We start from the raw sequence: 19,771 nt of genomic DNA on the forward strand, positions 1-19,771 counted from the left end.
GATGACGTCAGACGCAATTCTAAATGCGCCCAAACTGCTATCCTTTATGGGAAATCTTCTTGTACCTGCTGTCAGTCCGTCGTCCAGACTTTCGCCATTGTTTCAACAAATAACAAGAGAAGAGAGCAGCAGTACTGGTGGTAAGTACATGTTAATTAAATATTGACCGTGTCTTGTAGCATATATCACGTTTTTATATGGTATAATTTCAGGAATACCTTCTTACTTTACAGTTTTTCCTGCTAGTTAAACTCACAGTGAAACTAACTTCAGTGGTCTGCTGCTAACAGTTATTCTGGGCCGGGTGGCGGTCTTGAGAGTTTAACCAAATGGACCTGTGCGTCGTGTTACAGTGTGTTGATGCGGACTTTGCTATTTCGCCTTTAGTTTAATGGTGTATAAAGCGTTCCTTCAGACGTAGCCATGACGGTTCCCCACGATCTGTTTCAACTTCTGAGCAGTTCCTCCCAATTTCCCGCTTATTTCTACATAAACGTTCATATTTCAAAAGTGCTTAACCAAGGCTCACGGATGTCACAATAATGCACGCTATAGCAGAATTACCAGTATCTTTCTGTAATACTCAATAAAAAACATTTTAATCCAATCGACGGCCATTTTCTATAAAACGTTTTATGTATCAGAGTGCAGTACGTCTCCCAACCGATAGGGTCGCATAGTTGAAAGCAATGGTCAAAGGTCTGAGAAAATGTCCAACCGATTGGATTAAAATACTTTTTATTAGATAATACGGAAAATACGGGTAATTTTGCTCGAGCATACAATATTGTAACATCCGTGAGCCCAGTAAGCACATTTATTTTGAAATCTGAACGTTTGTGTAGACGTAAACGGCAAATTGTGAGGAATTGCTCAAAGCCAGGCTGAGGTGGACCCAGAACTATCAACATACATTTCCCATGTTAACTTGCGTGGATATAGGAAGTGACGACAACGGGGCTTGTTTTGTGGTGTGTAGTTCGTTTGACTTGCGTCTCATTGTTGGCTCACTGAAAGTAAACTACAACGGCCATGATGCAAAGCGTGGTAAGCGGTAAAATCCCCCCCGCGCGCGCGCCTCCATAACTTTCATTTGTTTATCAAAGTTAAACTGGATGGTTCGTACGCGCCCACAACGGGAAACCACCGATATAAACGGTAGACAATAAGCCTGTGTTGGGGTGGCAATGTGGTTGTAAAGGTGCATGCGTGGGCTAATGTTTAATGTTGTGTGTGTGTGTATATTTCTATATTTTTAAAGACACGACTACAGCAACTGCTGAGGAAGAAAGAAGCAAGTCCAGCTCCAGCATCTAACTAACCTGGCCTTATTATGTATGTTTATTTTTCCTTTTTTAAGCTCAAAGCCCTATTTGATAATACAGTCTGCACAGTAACATGTAACTAAAGCTGTGAAATGCTGTATTTAGTGGAGTAGAAGTAAAAAAAAAAGCATGCATGGGCTAATGTTTAATGGTGTGTGTGTGTGTGTGTGTGTGTGTGTGTGTGTGTGTGTGTGTGTGTGTGTGTGTGTGTTACTATAGACACAAGTCAACTGCTGTGCAAGAAAGAAGCACGCTATGGGTTGAAACTATCTCTGTCTGCCTAGTAAGTCCAGCTCCATCATCTGTAACCAAACTAGCCTTATTATGTATGTTTTTCTTTTTTGTGCTCAACCCCATATTTCATAATAATATCTGCACAGTAACATGTAACTAAAGCTGTTAAATGCTTTATTTAATGGAGTAGAAGTAACAGAAATGTAAAGTAAATATGGTAGAGTATGGTGAGAACATCTATAGAGTAGCATTACAATCAGTTTTAATTTCTTTCTTTTTTCTTTTTCTTTTTTTTACAGGTTATGGAATGGCGATGTAAGCTGTGCACATTCGTGGCTTCATCAAAAGGGACACTTCTCAAGCATTATCGAGTGAATCACGGTACATTTGGACATGGATATTCAGTTCCCTGTATTCATTTAAACTGTCCTTGCACCTTTAAGACATGGTCTGGCCTGCGCACACACTTGCATAGAACCCACAATACTGTCGAAACTGAAGAGTGTGAAGTTGTGCAATCTCTCAGATGTAAAACTTGTGACTCATTCTCTTCTAATGCAAAAGACTATTTTCAACATATTAATTCCCACTTGAAAAACTTTGAAACCATAGAATGTGTTTTTGATGGATGTGATTCCACAGCTAACACGTATCAGGCTTATGCAACACACAAAAGTAGAAAACACAAATTCTATTCATTGAAAGATTTTAAGCCTGAAGTGATTGCAATACCTCCAGTCTGTATTGAAAATGACAATGACCTTCCACTGTTGGAATCTCATGATGATGAGGACATAGATGCCTTAGAGTTGGATTGTGAAAAGACTACTTCGACTACAACTGACATTGAGACAAATATTGGTTCTCTCTTGTTAAAATTGGACAGCATCTACAATGTCTCTAGGCAATGCATTGATGATTTGGTGGAACAGCTTCAGTTTATCTGCACATCATCAACTCAGTGTATTCCGAAGCTAATTGGGGATATTTTTACTAAGAATAGCTGTGCTGTTGATGAAGCTACTGTCAGTGAATTGGTTGACAAATTGTTTCACTCTAATCCTCTTAATGTAGCCCTTGGGTCAAAGGGTCCCTTCTCCTCAAAGCATAAGAGGGAGAAATATTTTAAGGAAAACTTCAGTTTAATTGAGCCAGTAGAGTATGTTTTGGATCGAGATGAGAACCGCAGCTTTCAGTATGTGCCCCTTCTCCCATCCTTACAACAAGTGTTGAAAAATGAAGACATTCTTAACAATGTATTGACTAGACATTCAAACATTTCACAGTTGTCATCCTTCCGTGATGGTAAATATTTCAAGCAAAATGAATTTCATGCTAATGAAGAGTTAAGTATTCCCCTTATTCTTTATGTAGATGATTTTGAGACTTGCAACCCTCTTGGAACTTCCCGGAAAAAACACAAAATCACAGCCGTGTACTGGCTACCTGCTGATTTACCATCTGAGCTGAGATCACAGCTAACTTCTATTAATTTGGCCATTCTTTGTAAAGCAAACGACGTAAAGAAATTTGGCTATGAAACTGTGCTGGAGCCTCTCTTAAAAGACCTCTCAACACTGGAGAAGGAAGGTATTTTTTTGCCTCAGCTTGGTAGAAATATTAGAGGTACTGTGTTTTGTGTTTCAGCCGACAATCTTGGCGCTCATTCTTTAAGTGGACTTGTAGAAAGCTTTAATGGACACTATATCTGTAGATTTTGTATTGGGGAACATTCTGAATATCAGAAAAAAGAAGTGTGTTCTGGAGCTTTTCCACCAAGAACAAAAGAGAACTATGATTTACATGTTGGGTCTGTAAAAGAAAATCCTGCTCAAGGACACTGTTTTGGTGTGAAGAAAGGTTGTCCTATAACTGAAAAATTGAGCCATTTTCATTTTGTAACAGGGTACCCACCAGATGTTTTGCATGATTTTTTTGAAGGTATAATTCCAAAGGAATTGGCGCTATGTCTTAATGTGTTCATCCGCAACAAGTATTTCACCTTGACAGAACTTAACCAGTCCATAACAAAGTTTCCTTACGAGTGGACTGATAAGACTGATAGACCCCAACCAATCCCTAAAACATTTGCAAAAAACAAAAATATTGGTGGGAATGCACATGAAAATTGGACATTATTAAGGATTTTACCTTTCATTATTGGTTCAAAAGTACCACAGGATGATCCAGCTTGGCAAGTTCTGATGATCTTAAAAGATATTACTGAGCTTGTAGTATCCCCCATTCTTACTGAGGAAAGAATTTGCCATCTAGACACATTGATATCAGAACATCGCCGCAGACTGTTGGATGTTTTCCCAGAGCAAAAATTAATTCCAAAGCACCATTTTGTGGAGCATTATCCGGAACTGATAAGAGCATTTGGTCCTTTAGTTGGTGTCTGGACTTTTCGCTTTGAGGCAAAACACTCTTTTTTTAAGAGAGTTGTTAGATACACAAACAACTTCATAAATATATCGCTGTCACTTGCCTCAAAGCACCAAAGGATGATGGCTTATCATTCACAAGCAAATGCAAAGCCTGCAACATGTGTCACTAAAATATCAGCTCTTCCATTAGAAATACTTGATTTGGGGATACAGCAGGCTTTCAAGAAAGTTTATCCAACACAAACCACTGTGAACTTGACCAATGTTGTGATACACCATGGAACTAAATATGCTGCCGGTATGGTTTTGCCTTATGGAACAACTGGTGGGCTCCCTGACTTTGTTGAGATTTCACAGATTATTGTTGACAGAAATCTCAGTTTCATTGTGAAATTACTTAACGGCAAGTATGATGAACATTTTAGGTCATTTAGTTTGGAATACTCTGGGAGAATGACCCTGATACAACATGGTGAACTAGGTGACACATATCCCTTGGCAGCCTATTGTGTGGGAGGCAAACGCATGGTTACGTTGAAGCGCCACATTTGTCCATTTTAGGGGTGGGAGGAGAATGACTGTCAAACACCTGCAATATATATATTTTTTTCTTGTATTTTATTTTCTTGTATTTTTTCTGTTTTGCCTAGATGGATTTGGTTGCCTTGAAGGTTATAATAGAAGAACGGAGTGAGAAGCTTACACTGCCATCAGGAATACCCAGCACTATAGAAGAGTTGCAAAAGACTGTCAAGGACACGTTTGGACTCACTGAGTGTTTCACTCTAGAGTACTTGGATGTAGGCTTTGGTGATTTCTTTGCACTTCATTCCACCGACCAGATAGGAAACAGGGGGACAATCAGAGTTTCAATCGCTCCATCAATAGTACTTGAATTCTCTGCTCCAGATAACCAGGCGAGTACAAGCTATGTGTCTGCTAGTGATACATCGTCAGATATCCAGAGAGATGGTGCATCAGGATCGGACGACACTATTATACTATCCCCTCGTACTGATACGGGGTCAGATGACCAGACCGAGGGATCATCAGGCTCGGGAGACACTATTATACTAAGCCCTGCTAGGGACTTGTGGCCAAGTGTAATCGTCATTCCACCTTTCTCTGTGCCAACAGAGGCAGTACTGAAGAATGCCAATGAAGAATATGCCTCGAATGGTACTCTGCTCGAAAGTTCTAGGATCAACGGGGACATTAGGGCAAAATTGGCAGACTACATGTACAGCTACAAACCCTACCCCTCAGGCCTGGAACTAGAAGCAGTTGCAGAGGCTTTAGTCAAGAAGCACCCATGTCTGACAGACACATCTCGTAATGGCTGGCTTTTATGGAAAGTGACTCTTAGAGACAAGATGTACAATTTTAGGAAAAAGCTCAGCGGTCTTGGATTTTCAGAGGTTAGCTGCAACACTCTAAAGAACAAGAGGCCTAGTGACCGTAAACCTGCAAAGAATGTAAAGAAAGCACGGAAAGGAGAAGTGATGTATCTCCCAGACTATCCCACAGGAGACAATAAGGAACAGCAAGAGCTCTACCGACACCAACTAATCGAGGAATCAAAGAAGAAAAACAGCACAGTCATCAAGGACTTGATGTGCAGAACCTTTGCACATAGGAGACAAGATGTTATCAGCCAGCAGATGTCTGTCAAAGACTTCAAGGAGAGATGGCCTGCCTTCTTTAATGTTTCACAAGTGAGTAAATTGTATTGCTGGTTTGGTCAACAAAAATGACATGTCCTGCATGTAACAGCCACTTACATTGTATTTAACCCGTTGCACCCTAGCATCTATTCTACATGAACATGTGGAAAATGACTAATCTACAAGCTCACAATGTGTTCTTTATCTCTCAATCCCTCATTTCTGTCTTTCAGGTCGGTGCCGAATTCAGGATGATCACCTCATTGAATCTCGAACAAAAATTCATGGCCATGTTGGACCACCATACCGCCAAACTGCTGTCACTGTTCCAGTCAAAGAAGGGTGCTGTAGGAGAGAGACATCGTGCTCAAATGAGTGTTCTACTTCAGGTATTAAACATTTAGGCCTACCTATTCAGTTAATACTTGTTTTAATTATGATCCCATCTGTCTCATTCACACTTCTCTCTTGTGAAATGCAATTACAATCACCAATTACTTTATATGAATGTATCCTAAACTCATCTTAATCCCGTGCAATACTCTCCTGTTCATTCCCTGCTAGAAGTCTTAATAAAGATTAAGGACAGTCTCCCAGCCTTTGAAGTTTATGCAATAAAGAAACACCCTGCTTGAATATGAAAAGTAATATTTAATTTATTGTTGCTATATCTGCAGACTGGAATCCCCATTCAGCAAACCAGAGAGGTCGTCATCCGATGCCTAATGGACCATCTGGGAGAACATGCAAATGAATTGATCGTGAACATTGAAGTGAGTAAAATTAAGCTTTTTTTTTAAAACTAATGTGATTATGGATGGTTTCATGGGAAAGTGTCCAGAGAATCAGGTTGTGATTAAGACATTGTGTTCTCACATACAGCCCAACTTGGTAATAGCAAGATGCACTCAAGGCTGCAATGCATGTGTAAAAGCAATTTGGTTTGCTTAGTGTGTATCTGTGTCCTTGTCTGGTAACATGCAGCCTGAAAGTGAGCTCTAATCAATTGTCTTTACAATATTCTCAGGATGCATCGGCCAGTGTGGAAGCGGAGTTGGCACAGAAGGTGATGGCAATCTACCAGCTGCGGAACCAAGGTGAAGGCGACGCAAGAGATGTCGGTATCGTGATTGAGGGCATCACCGTCCTCAAAGATCTCGGGGATGTGAGCAGAGCCTGCTGCTATCTTCTGGGACTGACTTATGCTTTTGACCTGAGGTACCCCAAGAAACTCAAGTATAGTTTTGAGGTGTTTCAGAAGCTGTTCCTTCAGCTGGACTCTGGACGGCTTACAGCAAAGGTTCAGAGACTGAAAGAATGTCTGCGTATGTAGTTTCTGATTGTTGATCAGAAACATGCTCTGAACATGCTGTCTGAATGTGGGTATACCCACTGGAGGTTGATTTATTTTGATGTTGAAACAGTGGCAAGTCAACATACATTTTCTGTCATGGGAATAGCTCTCTCTCAACTCTTGTGATTGATTAGGTCATTGTATTTTGATATTTGATTTATACCTGCCAAAAAGTACATTTATTGTCTTAATAAGGGAAGGGAGCTATTATTCTAATGTTTACATTAAACATTGCAGTGCAGTTAAAAGGGGTTAATGTTAACATAAAAGTTCAGATTTTAAAAGTGTTAATGTTTACACACAAGTTAAGAACACTTTTGGAAAAGTATTGAAACAGCCTCTATTGATTGGCTCTATTAAATGTGTGTATGTGTGGTAATGTTTAAAGAGCTCATTATTATCCTTTATAAATGTTCAATTCAAGGTGTTGAGTGTATACGTCATACTGCAGTGGTTCTCAAACAGTGGTCCGGGGACCACCGGTCCTTCAGGGGGTGGTCCCAAGCAAAATTATGAAGAGCTGGTAACCAAATGGATCCTTATGGATCTTTAACACTTTACATAAGAGTGCAGTTAAAAAGTGTTTATGTTTACATAAAAGTTTAGAATTTAAAATGTGTTATTGTCAACAGCCTTTATTGATTAGCGCTATAAAATGTGTGTATGGTAATGATTTTCATTTTAAGAGCTCATAATTGTTCTTTGTAAATGTTTGTTAGACTGCTGCTTACCCATATGCAGAGTTCAATCGAAGGTGTCATAGTGCAGTGGTTTTCAACCAGTGGTCCGGGGACCACCATTGGTCCTTGAGGTGGTACCGGGTGGTCCCAAGCAAAATGATGGAGAGCTGGTAACCAAATGGATCGACAGATCTTTAACACTTAACACTAAGAGTTAATTATTGTTGAAGTGGACCTTGATATGAAAGGGGTTGAAAACCACTGTTCAGTAACGGGGGTCTCCCTGTCTCTCCAGCTATTTAACAAACTAATTTCTTTTCACTCCAGACAGGGAGACCCCTGTTACTGAACATTGGCTTGAAGCTTTGTTTTTGCAGACATTTGTAAATGTCATTTTGCACACTGTTATTGTTGAATGTGTTGCACTGTTCCATTTGGACAATAAAAACATATATTGTCTGTACAATCGTTGTTCTCATTTGACATACAAAGGTAGACATGTTTAAAATGTAAGTAAATAATTTAAATGTTTTAATAATTTATAGAAATTATAGACTAGAGTAAATGAATAGGGTAAATAGTACTATATGAATTAAATCGAGTAAATTAATAGAGTAAATGTAAGATATTTGTTTTGTTAAATCATACTCTAATATTCGATTATATTTACTTGTAGTTTTTAGTGGTATTGACTTAAGAATTTAATTATATCTACTCAATTTCTATAGGTCATTTTACTCAATTGTAGTTGTTAATATCTATTAAATCATTCGATTATATTTACTTGTATTTTTTAGTGGTATTGACTTAAGAATTTAATTATATCTATTCAATTTCTATAGGTCATTGTACTCAATAGTAGTTGTTAATATCTACCTAAATATTTTGCTTACTTTTACTCAATTAATTAAGTAGCATTTACATGATTTCATACCAGTAGAATTTACTCAATATTTTTGAGTGTAAAAATGTTTCACCAATAAAATTGAGTAGAGCCTAGTTATAGTTTTGTGAGTGCACACACACACACACACACACACACACACACACACACACACACACACACACACACACACACACACACACACACACACACACACACACACACACACACACACACACACATGTGTGACTGAGGCTGGAGGTGAGCAGAAACAACGACTCTCTCACTGCCAAGAACCACTTATATATAAAAATATATATATATTTATATACAGTGCTTTTCACCCCCCTTGGCTGTTTACCTATTTTGTTACATTACAACCTGTAATTTAAATGTTTTTTAATCAGAATTGTATTTGTTGAATCTGCACGAAATAGTTTTAGTTTTGAAATGAAATGAGAAATATATATATACTAGAGGTCTGGGCGCCCGACCCCCTAGCCGCGCACGGGGCCCGGCGTGGGCGCGTGTATATTGGGGTACCAAAATCGTCGGATTAAAATTTCCAAAAGTAAAAAAAAAAAAATTATAAAAAAGTATAATTTTTATTTTCCTGGGAGTGTCGGGACCCGCGGGGACCCCCGTGGAACATGGCGGACCCCTTCGGCGGTGTTTGTTTTTTTCATGAAGGTGGTTGCTTGTTTCTGGCGCTTGTTTTTGAAAACCTGGCATCCCGACTGGTATCCCACAATGCCGGCCGCCTCGTGTTGCTTTGGCTCGGTGGTGCGCACGGTAAACGGTACGAAACTGTTTCCCCTTACGTTTTGTCCGAAATGTGGCGAGTAGAATTAATTATGTTGCGACGTGGAAAATGTGTAGTGAGCAATGAGAGGTGCCCTACGCCACCCGTAAATTCAGCGCGCCCGCCATGGCTACTGTGTTGGCGAGATGTGGTGTGTCGGTGTTGTGTTTACTCGATTACAGAGCTGTGGCTATAGCGTCAGCGGCGCGCGGAAGTCACTCCTCGATTATATAGATAGATAAAAAAAGGATTAAAAAAAATAAAGAACTGATAATTGGCATGTGCATATGTATTCACCCCCTTTGTTATGAAGCCCCTAAAAAGTTCTGGTGCAACCCATAATTAGTGAAATGAAGTCCACCTGTGTGCAATCTAAGTGTCACATGATCTGTCAGTATATACACACCTTTTCTGAAAGGCCCCAGAGGCTGTAACACCTAAGCAAGAGGCACCACCAACCAAACACTGCCATGAAGACCAAGGAACTCTCCAAACAAGTCCGGGACAAAGTTGTTGAGAAGTACAAGTCAGGGTTTGGTTATAAAAAAAAAAATCCAAATCTTTGACGATCCCCAGGAGCACCATCAAATCCATCATAATCAAATGGAAAGAACATGGCACCACAACAAACCTGCCAAGAGAGGGCCGCCCACCAGAGAGGCAGCACAGAGACCAAAGGTAACCCTGGATGAGCTGCAGACTTCCACAGCCACCTGATTCGGATGCTATCAATGCATTGAATGGGACATTATCACCTTTTATTAGACTATTGAATGGGCGAAGTAGGCGACCTACTTACCTACCCGCGATTTATCAGACCATTCATTGGGTGTTATCAAGACATACTGACCTACCAACGGAGATGACTTAAATAGTTTGGGTTTTGGTTTTGGTCGTTTTGGTTTGGGACCATGACGGAGGCGGGCAGTCTCAGGCAAACTGGAGCCCCGCGACGGACCACCGAGGGAGCTAAAGCGACCGAGTTGCCGTCCTGAGCGGTGCGACGCTCGCCTGAGCCTACTCAGCGCCGTTGGAGTTATGTACCGATAGGCACAGAATGGTAAATATTGTTGTGGGGACTGCTCCGCCTCCAAAGTAGGTCAGTAGCTCCTGATTACGCCGAATGAATGGTCTGACAAATCGCGGGTAGGTCCGTGTATCGCCTACTCCTCACCTACTCGCCCCATTCAATGGTCTGATAAAACGTGATAATCTCCCATTCAATAAATTGATAGCATTCGAAGCCGGTGCCACAGCAGAGACTGGAGTATCTGTCCATATGGACCACAATTAGCCGTACACTCCATAGAGCTGGGCTTTATGGAAGAGCGGCCAGAAGAAAGCCATTACTTTCAGCTAAAAAATAAGAAGGCACGTTTTGAGTTTGCAAAAAGGCATGTCGGAGGCTCCCAAAATGTATGGAGGAAGGTGCTCTGGTCAGATGAGACTAAAATTGAACTTTTTGGCCATCATGGAAAACGCTATGTCTGGCGCACACCCAACACATCCCATCACCCCAAGAACAGCATCCCCACAGTGAAACATGGTGGTGGCAGCATCAGGCTGTGGGGCTGTTTTTCAGCAACAGGGACACTGGGAAACTGGCCCGAGTCGAGGGAAAGATGGATGGTGCTAAACACAGGGATATTCCTGTACCAGTCTGTAAGTGATTTGAGACTAGGACAATGACCCCAAGCATACTGCTAAGGCAACACTTGAGTGGTTCAAGGGGAGACACATAAATGTGTTGGAATGGCCTAGTCCAGTGTTTTTCAACCTTTTTCGCATCAAGGACCCCCAAATTGACAAATATTAGCCCAGGGACCCCCATTTGAAAATATATGCCAGGGACTCGACCATTTAGATTTCTTGGGGGTCCCAATCTACACTGTGTCACCATCATCAGTGTTCATTTAACTCTGAGAGTTACAGACATATAAGGGTCAATTTGGTTGCTAACTATTCATTTGGCTGGGGACCCCCTGGAACCCCCTCAAGGACCACTGGTGGTCCCCGGACCACTGGTTGAAAACCCCTGGCCTAGTCAAAGCCCAGACCTCAATCCAATGGAGAATCTGTGGTCAGACTTGAAGATTGCTTTTTCACAAGCGCAAACCATCAAACGTGAAGGAGCTGGAGCAGTTTTCCCTTGAGGAATGGGCAAACATCCCAGTGGAAAGATGTGGCAAGCTCACAGAGACTTATCATAAGCGACTTGCAGCTGTGATCGCCGCAAAAGGTGTCTCTACAAAGTACTGACTTTAAAGGTGTAGTGAAATGAAAAATATGTTTTTCACACTTTTAGAGCATATCCGTGGTCATCATATGGGCATACCTAACAATAGATGCAAAAAAAAAAAGAAGAAAAAAAAAAATTTTGTGTATTTTTATATCTAAAGTCCATAAAAAGCCAATCTTAACTCATTGAGTGCCAGAATTTTTTATTTTATTTAAACGTTTGGCAATTCTGGCACTCAATTTTACTACCTATGAGTATGTAAAAGAACAGAAACGAATAAACAAAAAATATTTAAAAATGATGTTGTCCCAGTGCCAGAGTTTTTTTCACAGAAAACAAAAAGTGCTTAGGAAGCGAGATACAGCCTTTTTCAGTTCTAAGTTAAACAAGGAGTGTATGGAGCTGCACACCTTCAGATGATGATATCTTGGGTTCTGGACATGTTTTTCAAAAAAAAAAAAAAAAAAAAAAAAAAAATTGTTTACTTATGCTAATTTTTCAAAAACACGTGAAACACGTTAATGGCACGTTGAGCCATAGCGCTAAAAACACGTGAAACACGTTAATGGCACTCAGTGAGTTAATTACTTCCTGTAAAGGAAAACGTGCTGCGTGATGACATAACGCAGCCTTCATGGATATAAATGAATCTTGATTACATGCACCCGTTTGATTCCCATAGCTGCACGCTCTTCAAACACAGCTGATTTTAATTACAGAGATACTCCGTTTTGAATCTCATTGAAGATGAGTGTATTACTCATTTTAAACTTCATCTGCACACTAAAATATGTCTCTGAAAACATTATAGGTTAGAAATAAGCCAGGTAGTAGCAAACGTGCTTCACTGGCCGTCTCTCTCTCACTTGTAAACAAACACTAGCCGTGTTGCGCACGGCTGAAGTGATTGAGATCCAACGTCCCATAGCCTGAAGGGATGGGACCTTCTGATTGGTTTAGAGTCGGTTGAGCCGACGTTTCAGATTGAACCTTCAAAATAAAATGACCAAAAATGTCACTGCAGTGCGTCTTTAAGGGGGTGAATAGTTATGCACATTGACGTTTTCATTTTGTCCTACTTGTTGTTGTTTGCTTCACAATAAAACAAAATCACATCTTCAAAGTTGTAGGCATATTCTGTCAATTAAATGATGCAAACTTTCAAACAATCCATTTAAATTCCAGGTTGTGAGGCAACAAAACACAAAAAAAGCCAAGGGGGGTGAATACTTTTGCAAGGCACTGATATACCAGAGGTCGCGTTAGTCCCATAATTGCCGGTTTTGACCGATTTTTTTATGACAAAGACCGGAAAAAATAAATCTCTCCGGACATCCTGACCGGTTGACAATGACACGGCAGTTCATTAATTATCACCACAAATCAGGCATATTTCAAATCCTCTGCTTTGCAAGCTCTCTCTCTACTACAAGGGCACTTGTGAGTAAATTTGGCAAGTTGCCCTACAGTTTAACAACAATGCAATTTGAAGATGAAACATCCAACACAGATGCGTAAATACTCTTCACAACAGCTATAGGCTACTGCTACTATGGCATCCAGGTGAAACACGATGTTAATCATAAAGGTGAACCTATTTTTAACTCTATGAGGTGGACACGTTAAAACGTTACCACTTTGAACTGAATAGCTCTATGAGGAGACCACAAGATTCTCACAACTCATCAACTTTCCCACGGCTGTCCCAACTAGACACACGGACGGCATCCACTGTCTAACTAAACAGTATAACCTCCTGTGAGTGAGTAGTGGTCTATCATTTATTGCCCTAACAGGTCAGCTGATCCACGTTATGAAAGATTAATCTGAAATACCCAATTTTGTGCAGTGCCCTTTGATTAGAAAATTTGTTCAAACGCAATTGATTATTGAGAAACCATTACGCACGCAGCGTGCGCAAATGGTAATGTAGGTAATTAATGTATTTGTGTAAGATGACCCTGCTATATAAAATGTGTATATTATGATGGTTCATGTTCAAATAGCTCAATCCAAAATATAATGCTGTAGGCCTTTTCTTTTTTTGAAAAACGTTCAGAACCAAAGATATAGTGATCCAAAGACTTGCTGCTCCTTTCACATCTTGTTTAACTTATTAATTAAAGGTAGGGTAAGTGATATTTTATTTTAGTTAAAATACTATATTCTGATAGTAATCATTGCTATAGAGTGTTTGTTCAGTAACAGGAGTCTCCCCGTCTCTCCAGCTCTTTAATAAACAGAAAATACATTTTTCGGTAGGTGTCAAAATCTCAGCCAATCAGGAGAAAGTACCCATTTTTAAGCTTCATTTGTATAGTGTTCCAATGTTGTCTGCTCATTTCTTAGTGTCATCACTTCCAATTGCACTTGTTTAATCTGTATCCTGATTGAGTTCTCTGTCCTGATTGGATAAAATTGGAAATGAAACTGTGTGTTGTGTTTGGGGGGGGGGGGGGTCCTACCTGCGATGGGGACGTAGCCCACCCCCTGCTGGTAGACGGAGGGCATCAGGACCACCGGCTGGTTCATCATGCCCGCTGGCACCGACTGACAGCACACCGCCAGGAGAGGGCGACAGAGAGCACAATGCAACACATTATACACAAGATGAGTGTGTGTGTGTGTGTGTGTGTGTGTGTGTGTGTCTGTGTGTGTGTGTGTGTAGTAGTAACCATGGTAACTCACAGTGTAACTAAGCACTAGGTTAATCATGTATAGTGTGCATCTACTTATATAATCGGCAAGTCACTTCCGCGCGCCGCTGACGCCATAGCCACAGCTCTGTAATGGAGTAAACACAACACCGACGCGACACACCACATCTCGCCAACACAGTAGCCACGGCGGACGCGACGATTTTCCGGGTGGCGTAGGGCACCTCTCATTGCTCACCACACAGTTTCCACGTCGCAACATAATTAATTCTACTCGCCACATTTGGGACAAAACGTAAGGGGAAACAGCTTCGTACCGTTTACCGTGCGCACCACCGAGCCAAAACAACACGAGGCGGCCGGCATTGGGATGCCGGGTTGGCATGCCAGGTTTTCTAAAAACAAGCGCCAGAAACAAGCAACCACCTTCATGAAAAAAATAACACCACCGAAGGGGTCCGTCATCTTCCACGGGGGTCCCAGCGCGTCCCGACACTCCACAGGGGGTCCGCGGACCCCCTGTGGATTTAAAAAAAAAAATCTTCTAATTTTTTTTTTTTTTACTTTTGCACATTTTAATCCGACGATTTGGGTACCCCTATATACACGTGCCCACGCTGGGCCCCGTGCGCGGCTGGGGTCGAGGGGGGGCGTAGCCCCCCGAGACTCTAGTAGTGTATGTAGTGTGTAGTAGTGTGTAACTCACAGCGTAACTAAGCACCAGGTTAATCATGCATAGTGTGTATATTGTATGTAGTGTGTATGTAGTGTGTAGTAGTGTGTAACTCACAGCGTAACTAAGCACCAGGTTAATCATGCCCTCCTTGTCGTCTCCTTGTCTTCCGCTCAGGCTGAACCACTCATCCACCACAGCCCCGCCCCCCTGGGGGCCTCCACACTGCTGCCCCCCGGTGGCCTCTCTGAGACTGCCCGGGATGGAGACGTGAGTCCAGGCTATCCTGTCGTCCATGGAGAACGCCCTCTGTCACACACACACACACACACACACACACACACACACACACACACACACACACACACACACACACACACACACAATGCAAATCTTTGAATATACATATATTTTTAAAGCGAACATTTTTAACTCAAATCTTTGCTTCTGGGGGGTCTCTGGAACAACATATTTTGATGGGGGTCTGCGGCCAAATACATATAATTTTGGGGGTCCTTGACATGAAAAAGTTTGAGCACCACTGATATAGAAACATACGTTTTTCAAAAAACTGTTGAGATTTAGGAGACATGTAGAATCAGCTTCAGGTCTCAATGGGTTAACTAACTAGATAAAGTGCTGCTCGGAGCACAGGTCTCCACCAGGTCAGGTACGTTATTCTGGCCTCCTGGTGGCGCTATAACAGGCCAATGTGAAAAGGGTGGCATTTATTCTTAGGTCTTTCACGGCAACCGGACACTGCATTCATGGTTCGAGGCATTTTGTTCCACAAATGTGTTTTGCTAAATTAGACCTGCTGATGGCGCTATAACAGGCCAATGTGAAAAGGGTGGCATTTCTTCCTCTGCCTAGTGGGAATGTGTGTGTGAAATTTTCATGGAAAATGAACGCCGTGTTCATGATGTGAGGAATTTTGTTCAAAACGAACCAATCCTGCAAACTTTGGAAGCCAACCTTAGCCAATGAGGATGGAATATGGGAAATGGGACAGACCCGTGTTGATCACATGACTATAGAGACTGTGTACCGATTTACATGACGTTTGGATAGAATCTGTAGGAGTAAATGGGTTTTGCACAAATCGGCCTCCTGGTGGCGCTATAACAGGCCCATGTGAAACATTCGAGGTAATAAACGAGGTATAATGGGTGCGCGTGGGTGTCACAGACCGAAAATAGACGATCTATAAGCTCACTGCTCGTAGATCGGCTATTTTCGGCATGCAGCTACAGTAAGTGTAAAATCAGCCATGTCGATGGCATCACGGACAAAAACACATTTTAGTCGACTAAATCAACTGTAGATTTAGTTGACTAAAATCTTATGGTATTTAGTCGACTAAAACAGACGACTAAAATATGACTAAAACTAAACAGAACTTTATTCAAAAGACTATGACTAAAACTAAATCAAAATTTGATGTCAAAATCAACTCTGCACACAGTGGAAACAATCTGTGTTACCATTTATCACCAATTTATAATCGTACCACTGTACTATTTACAAACTGTTAATAAACTATTTAACCCATTAAGACCTGGAACTGTGTCATTTTTAGATTTGAGCTAAAAAGCATTATTTTACACTTTGGGCTATTCAAAAATAGCAGATCTACAAGCTCATAGCGCGGCACCGAGTGCCGCGCTATGAGCTTGTATATCTGCTATTTTTGAAACATCGTGAAAATGTGTGCAAATCTTTGAATATATATATTTTTAAAGCGAACATTTTTAACTCAAATCTTTGCTTCTGGGGGGTCCCTGGAACAAAATATTTTGATGGGGTTCCGCGGCCAAATACATATCATTTTGGGGGTCCTTGACATGAAAATTGATTGAGCACCACTGATATAGAAACATACGTTTTTCAGAAAACTGTTGAGATTTAGGAGACATGTAGAATCAGCTTCAGGTCTCAATGGGTTAATCAATCAAAGCATTGATTGATTGATTGAATTTTTTTATTAGGCAAAAGAATGTAAAACAACACAGTTACATTTATAATACTTTTGTCTAAAAGGTCCGGCCAAAAAAGTCCTTGCGGACTTGTTTCTGTTGAGGTCCTTGAATTAATTTCATAGACATATATAGTAGCAACCAAACAGTTAAAATATCAACATAAAAATACAGTTAAACACATTTAGCTGTGTTGCTCATTCCACCATTAACCTTACAAGTTATACCTCGTTGTAAAAGGCGACTAAGCAACGATAACAACCATATAAAATACAACACCTTGTACCTATTATTATTGAAGGAAACCCCAACCCAGGAATACCAGAACATCCTCAAACGTCCAAAATCAGAGAAAGTGGCCGTTTTTTTGACGTTTTGTCCATTATCTCTGGAACAGAAGGTCCAATCTGCTCAGTTCAAAGCTTGTTGGATGTGTGACTGTGAGGACATTAACACATAATGACACCTTTTTTCCAGGTTTTTGGGGGGTTTCGGGCCTAAAATTATGGTAATTGTTCGGGACGGCCCAGTTAGGGCCCATTTAGGGCCCATTTAGGGGCCGGTTAGGGCCCATTTAGGGGCCGGTTAGGGCCCATTTAGACCCCATTTAGGGCCCGGTTAGGGCCGGGCCCGTTGAGAACTCTAATTGAAGAGGAGCAGTAATAATGGAGTTCAGTGGAACCCCTCACCTCGTCAAAGATCTCCAGGTAGAAGGAGTCGACCCCGGGGGGCACGGTGCACTGGACCACCTTGTTCCAGCGGGGGTTCTTGGCTCCGTTGTGGGCCGTGGGCGTCTCGTACACGGCGTAGCCCAGACGCACGCGGCAGTACGGGTCCATGCGCGTCATGCCATAGTTCTTAGCTAGCTTAGCCTGAGAGAGAGAGAGAGAGAGAGAGAGAGAGAGAGAGAGAGAGAGAGAGGCAGAGAGACAGAGAGAGAGAGAGAGAGAGAGAGAGAGAGAGAGAGAGAGAGAGAGACAGAGAGACAGAGAGAGAGAGAGAGAGAGAGAGAGAGAGAGAGAGAGAGAGAGACAGAGAGACAGAGAGAGAGAGAGAGAGAGAGAGAGAGGGGCAGAGGGGCAGAGAGAGAGAGAGAGAGAGAGAGACAGAGAGGCAGAGAGAGAGAGAGAGAGAGAGAGAGAGAGAGAGAGAGAGAGAGAGAGAGAGAGAGAGACAGAGAGGCAGAGAGAGAGAGAGAGAGAGAGGGGCAGAGAGAGAGAGAGAGAGAGAGAGAGACAGAGAGGCAGAGAGAGAGAGAGAGAGAGAGGGGCAGAGAGAGAGAGAGAGAGAGAGAGAGAGAGACAGAGAGGCAGAGAGAGAGAGAGAGAGAGAGGGGGCAGAGAGAGAGAGAGAGAGAGAGAGAGACAGAGAGACAGAGAGAGAGAGAGACAGAGAGAGAGAGAGAGAGAGAGAGAGAGAGAGAGAGAGAGAGAGAGAGAGGAGAGAGAGAGAGAGAGAGAGAGAGAGAGAGAGAGAGAGAGAGAGAGAGAGAGAGAGAGAGAGAGAGAGAGAGAGAGAGAGAGAGAGAGAGAGAGAGAGAGAGAGAGAGAGAGAGAGACAGAGAGGCAGAGAGAGAGAGAGAGAGAGAGAGAGAGAGAGAGAGAGAGAGAGAGAGAGAGAGACAGAGAGACAGAGAGAGAGAGAGAGAGAGAGAGAGAGAGAGAGACAGAGAGGCAGAGAGAGAGAGAGAGAGAGAGAGAGAGAGCGAGTGCGAGAGTGAGAGGCAGAGAGAGAGAGACAGAGAGGCAGAGAGAGAGAGAGAGAGAGAGAGAGAGAGAGAGAGAGCGAGTGCGAGAGTGAGAGGCAGAGAGAGAGAGACAGAGAGGCAGAGAGAGAGAGAGAGAGAGAGGGGCAGAGAGAGAGAGCGAGTGCGAGAGTGAGAGGCAGAGAGAGAGAGAGAGACAGAGAGAGAGAGAGAGAGAGAGAGAGAGAGAGAGAGAGGGGCAGAGAGAGAGAGAGAGAGAGAGAGAGGGGCAGAGAGAGAGAGAGCGAGTGCGAGAGAGAGAGGCAGAGAGAGAGAGAGAGAGGCAGAGCGAGAGGCAGAGAGAGAGACAGAGAGAGAGAGAGAGAGAGGGGCAGAGAGAGAGAGAGAGAGAGAGAGAGAGAGGGGCAGAGAGAGAGAGAGCGAGTGCGAGAGAGAGAGGCAGAGAGAGAGGCAGAGCGAGAGGCAGAGAGAGAGAGAGAGAGGCAGAGCGAGAGGCAGAGAGAGAGAGAGAGAGGCAGAGCGAGAGGCAGAGAGAGAGAGAGAGAGGGGCAGAGAGAGAGGCAATTCAAAAATAGTGAAAATTTGTGCAAATCTTTGAAGTTTGAATATATATATTTTTTAAAGCGAACATCTGTAACTCAAATCTTTGCTCCTCACACAAAGATTTGGCAGACCCCCTGTAGTAACTCTGAGGACCCCCTGTTGAAGACCCCTGCTTTATACAATATAGTTCACTTCAGATCAGAGGATAATATCTTCAAAGTAGTTCCACGAGGAACTCTTCTTTGGACATGTGCCACTTTGTTCATCTTTAGTTGTGTTCTGTATGTCGCCTTCCAATCAATCAACGTGTGTCTGAGACTGAGACTGTAAGTCTACAGTAAAACAAACTGATGGTGTGACCAATGGCCATTTACAATTATTAATACTATTATTAGTATTAGCCTATATTTTAGTTGAAACTAAGCCATAAAAAATACATAAATTATAATTAAAAAATCTATATAAATAAAATATTTTTTTAAATTATGAAGATAATGTAATATATTATTCATATATATTCATAAAATTTAAAATTCGCTGGTATCTCTACTATCTATCTATCTATCTATCTATCTACTGTACCACAGTGACCCCTAGTGTCTACTTTCTAGAGTAACACCCTGGATCAACGAGCACATGCGCTCAC

At 41.9% G+C, this 19,771-nt stretch overlaps 2 protein-coding genes and 1 long non-coding RNA gene across 4 annotated transcripts in view; 2 read left to right on the plus strand and 1 right to left on the minus strand.

The window, feature by feature from the left end:
• Positions 1 to 19,771, minus strand: part of tollip (toll interacting protein) — a 31,178-nt gene that overhangs the window by 900 nt on the left and 10,507 nt on the right. For both annotated transcript variants that reach the window (XM_084063080.1, XM_084063079.1), the window contains exons 3-5: positions 17,567 to 17,749; positions 15,019 to 15,210; positions 14,037 to 14,121 (exon numbers count right to left, since the gene is read on the minus strand). In XM_084063080.1, the coding sequence (XP_083919206.1) occupies positions 14,037 to 14,121; positions 15,019 to 15,210; positions 17,567 to 17,749 (460 nt within the window). The remainder of the gene's footprint in view (positions 1 to 14,036; positions 14,122 to 15,018; positions 15,211 to 17,566; positions 17,750 to 19,771) is intronic.
• On the plus strand, positions 1,288 to 2,035 carry LOC311049585. Its single transcript, XR_014601208.1, has 3 exons — positions 1,288 to 1,335; positions 1,545 to 1,608; positions 1,859 to 2,035. It is a non-coding gene; the product is annotated as an uncharacterized lncRNA (long non-coding RNA).
• LOC311037568 (uncharacterized protein) lies at positions 4,600 to 7,061 on the plus strand (the record flags this gene model as incomplete). Its single annotated transcript, XM_084046782.1, has 4 exons — positions 4,600 to 5,664; positions 5,847 to 6,002; positions 6,291 to 6,386; positions 6,641 to 7,061. 4 exons carry the CDS (start codon positions 4,600 to 4,602, stop codon positions 6,944 to 6,946), a joined length of 1,623 nt encoding a protein of 540 aa, XP_083902908.1. The 3' UTR covers positions 6,947 to 7,061.

This window comes from Gymnoscopelus microlampas (assembly GCF_963454915.1).
Source record: "Gymnoscopelus microlampas genome assembly, chromosome: 1".
Classification (NCBI taxonomy): Eukaryota; Metazoa; Chordata; class Actinopteri; order Myctophiformes; family Myctophidae; genus Gymnoscopelus; species Gymnoscopelus microlampas.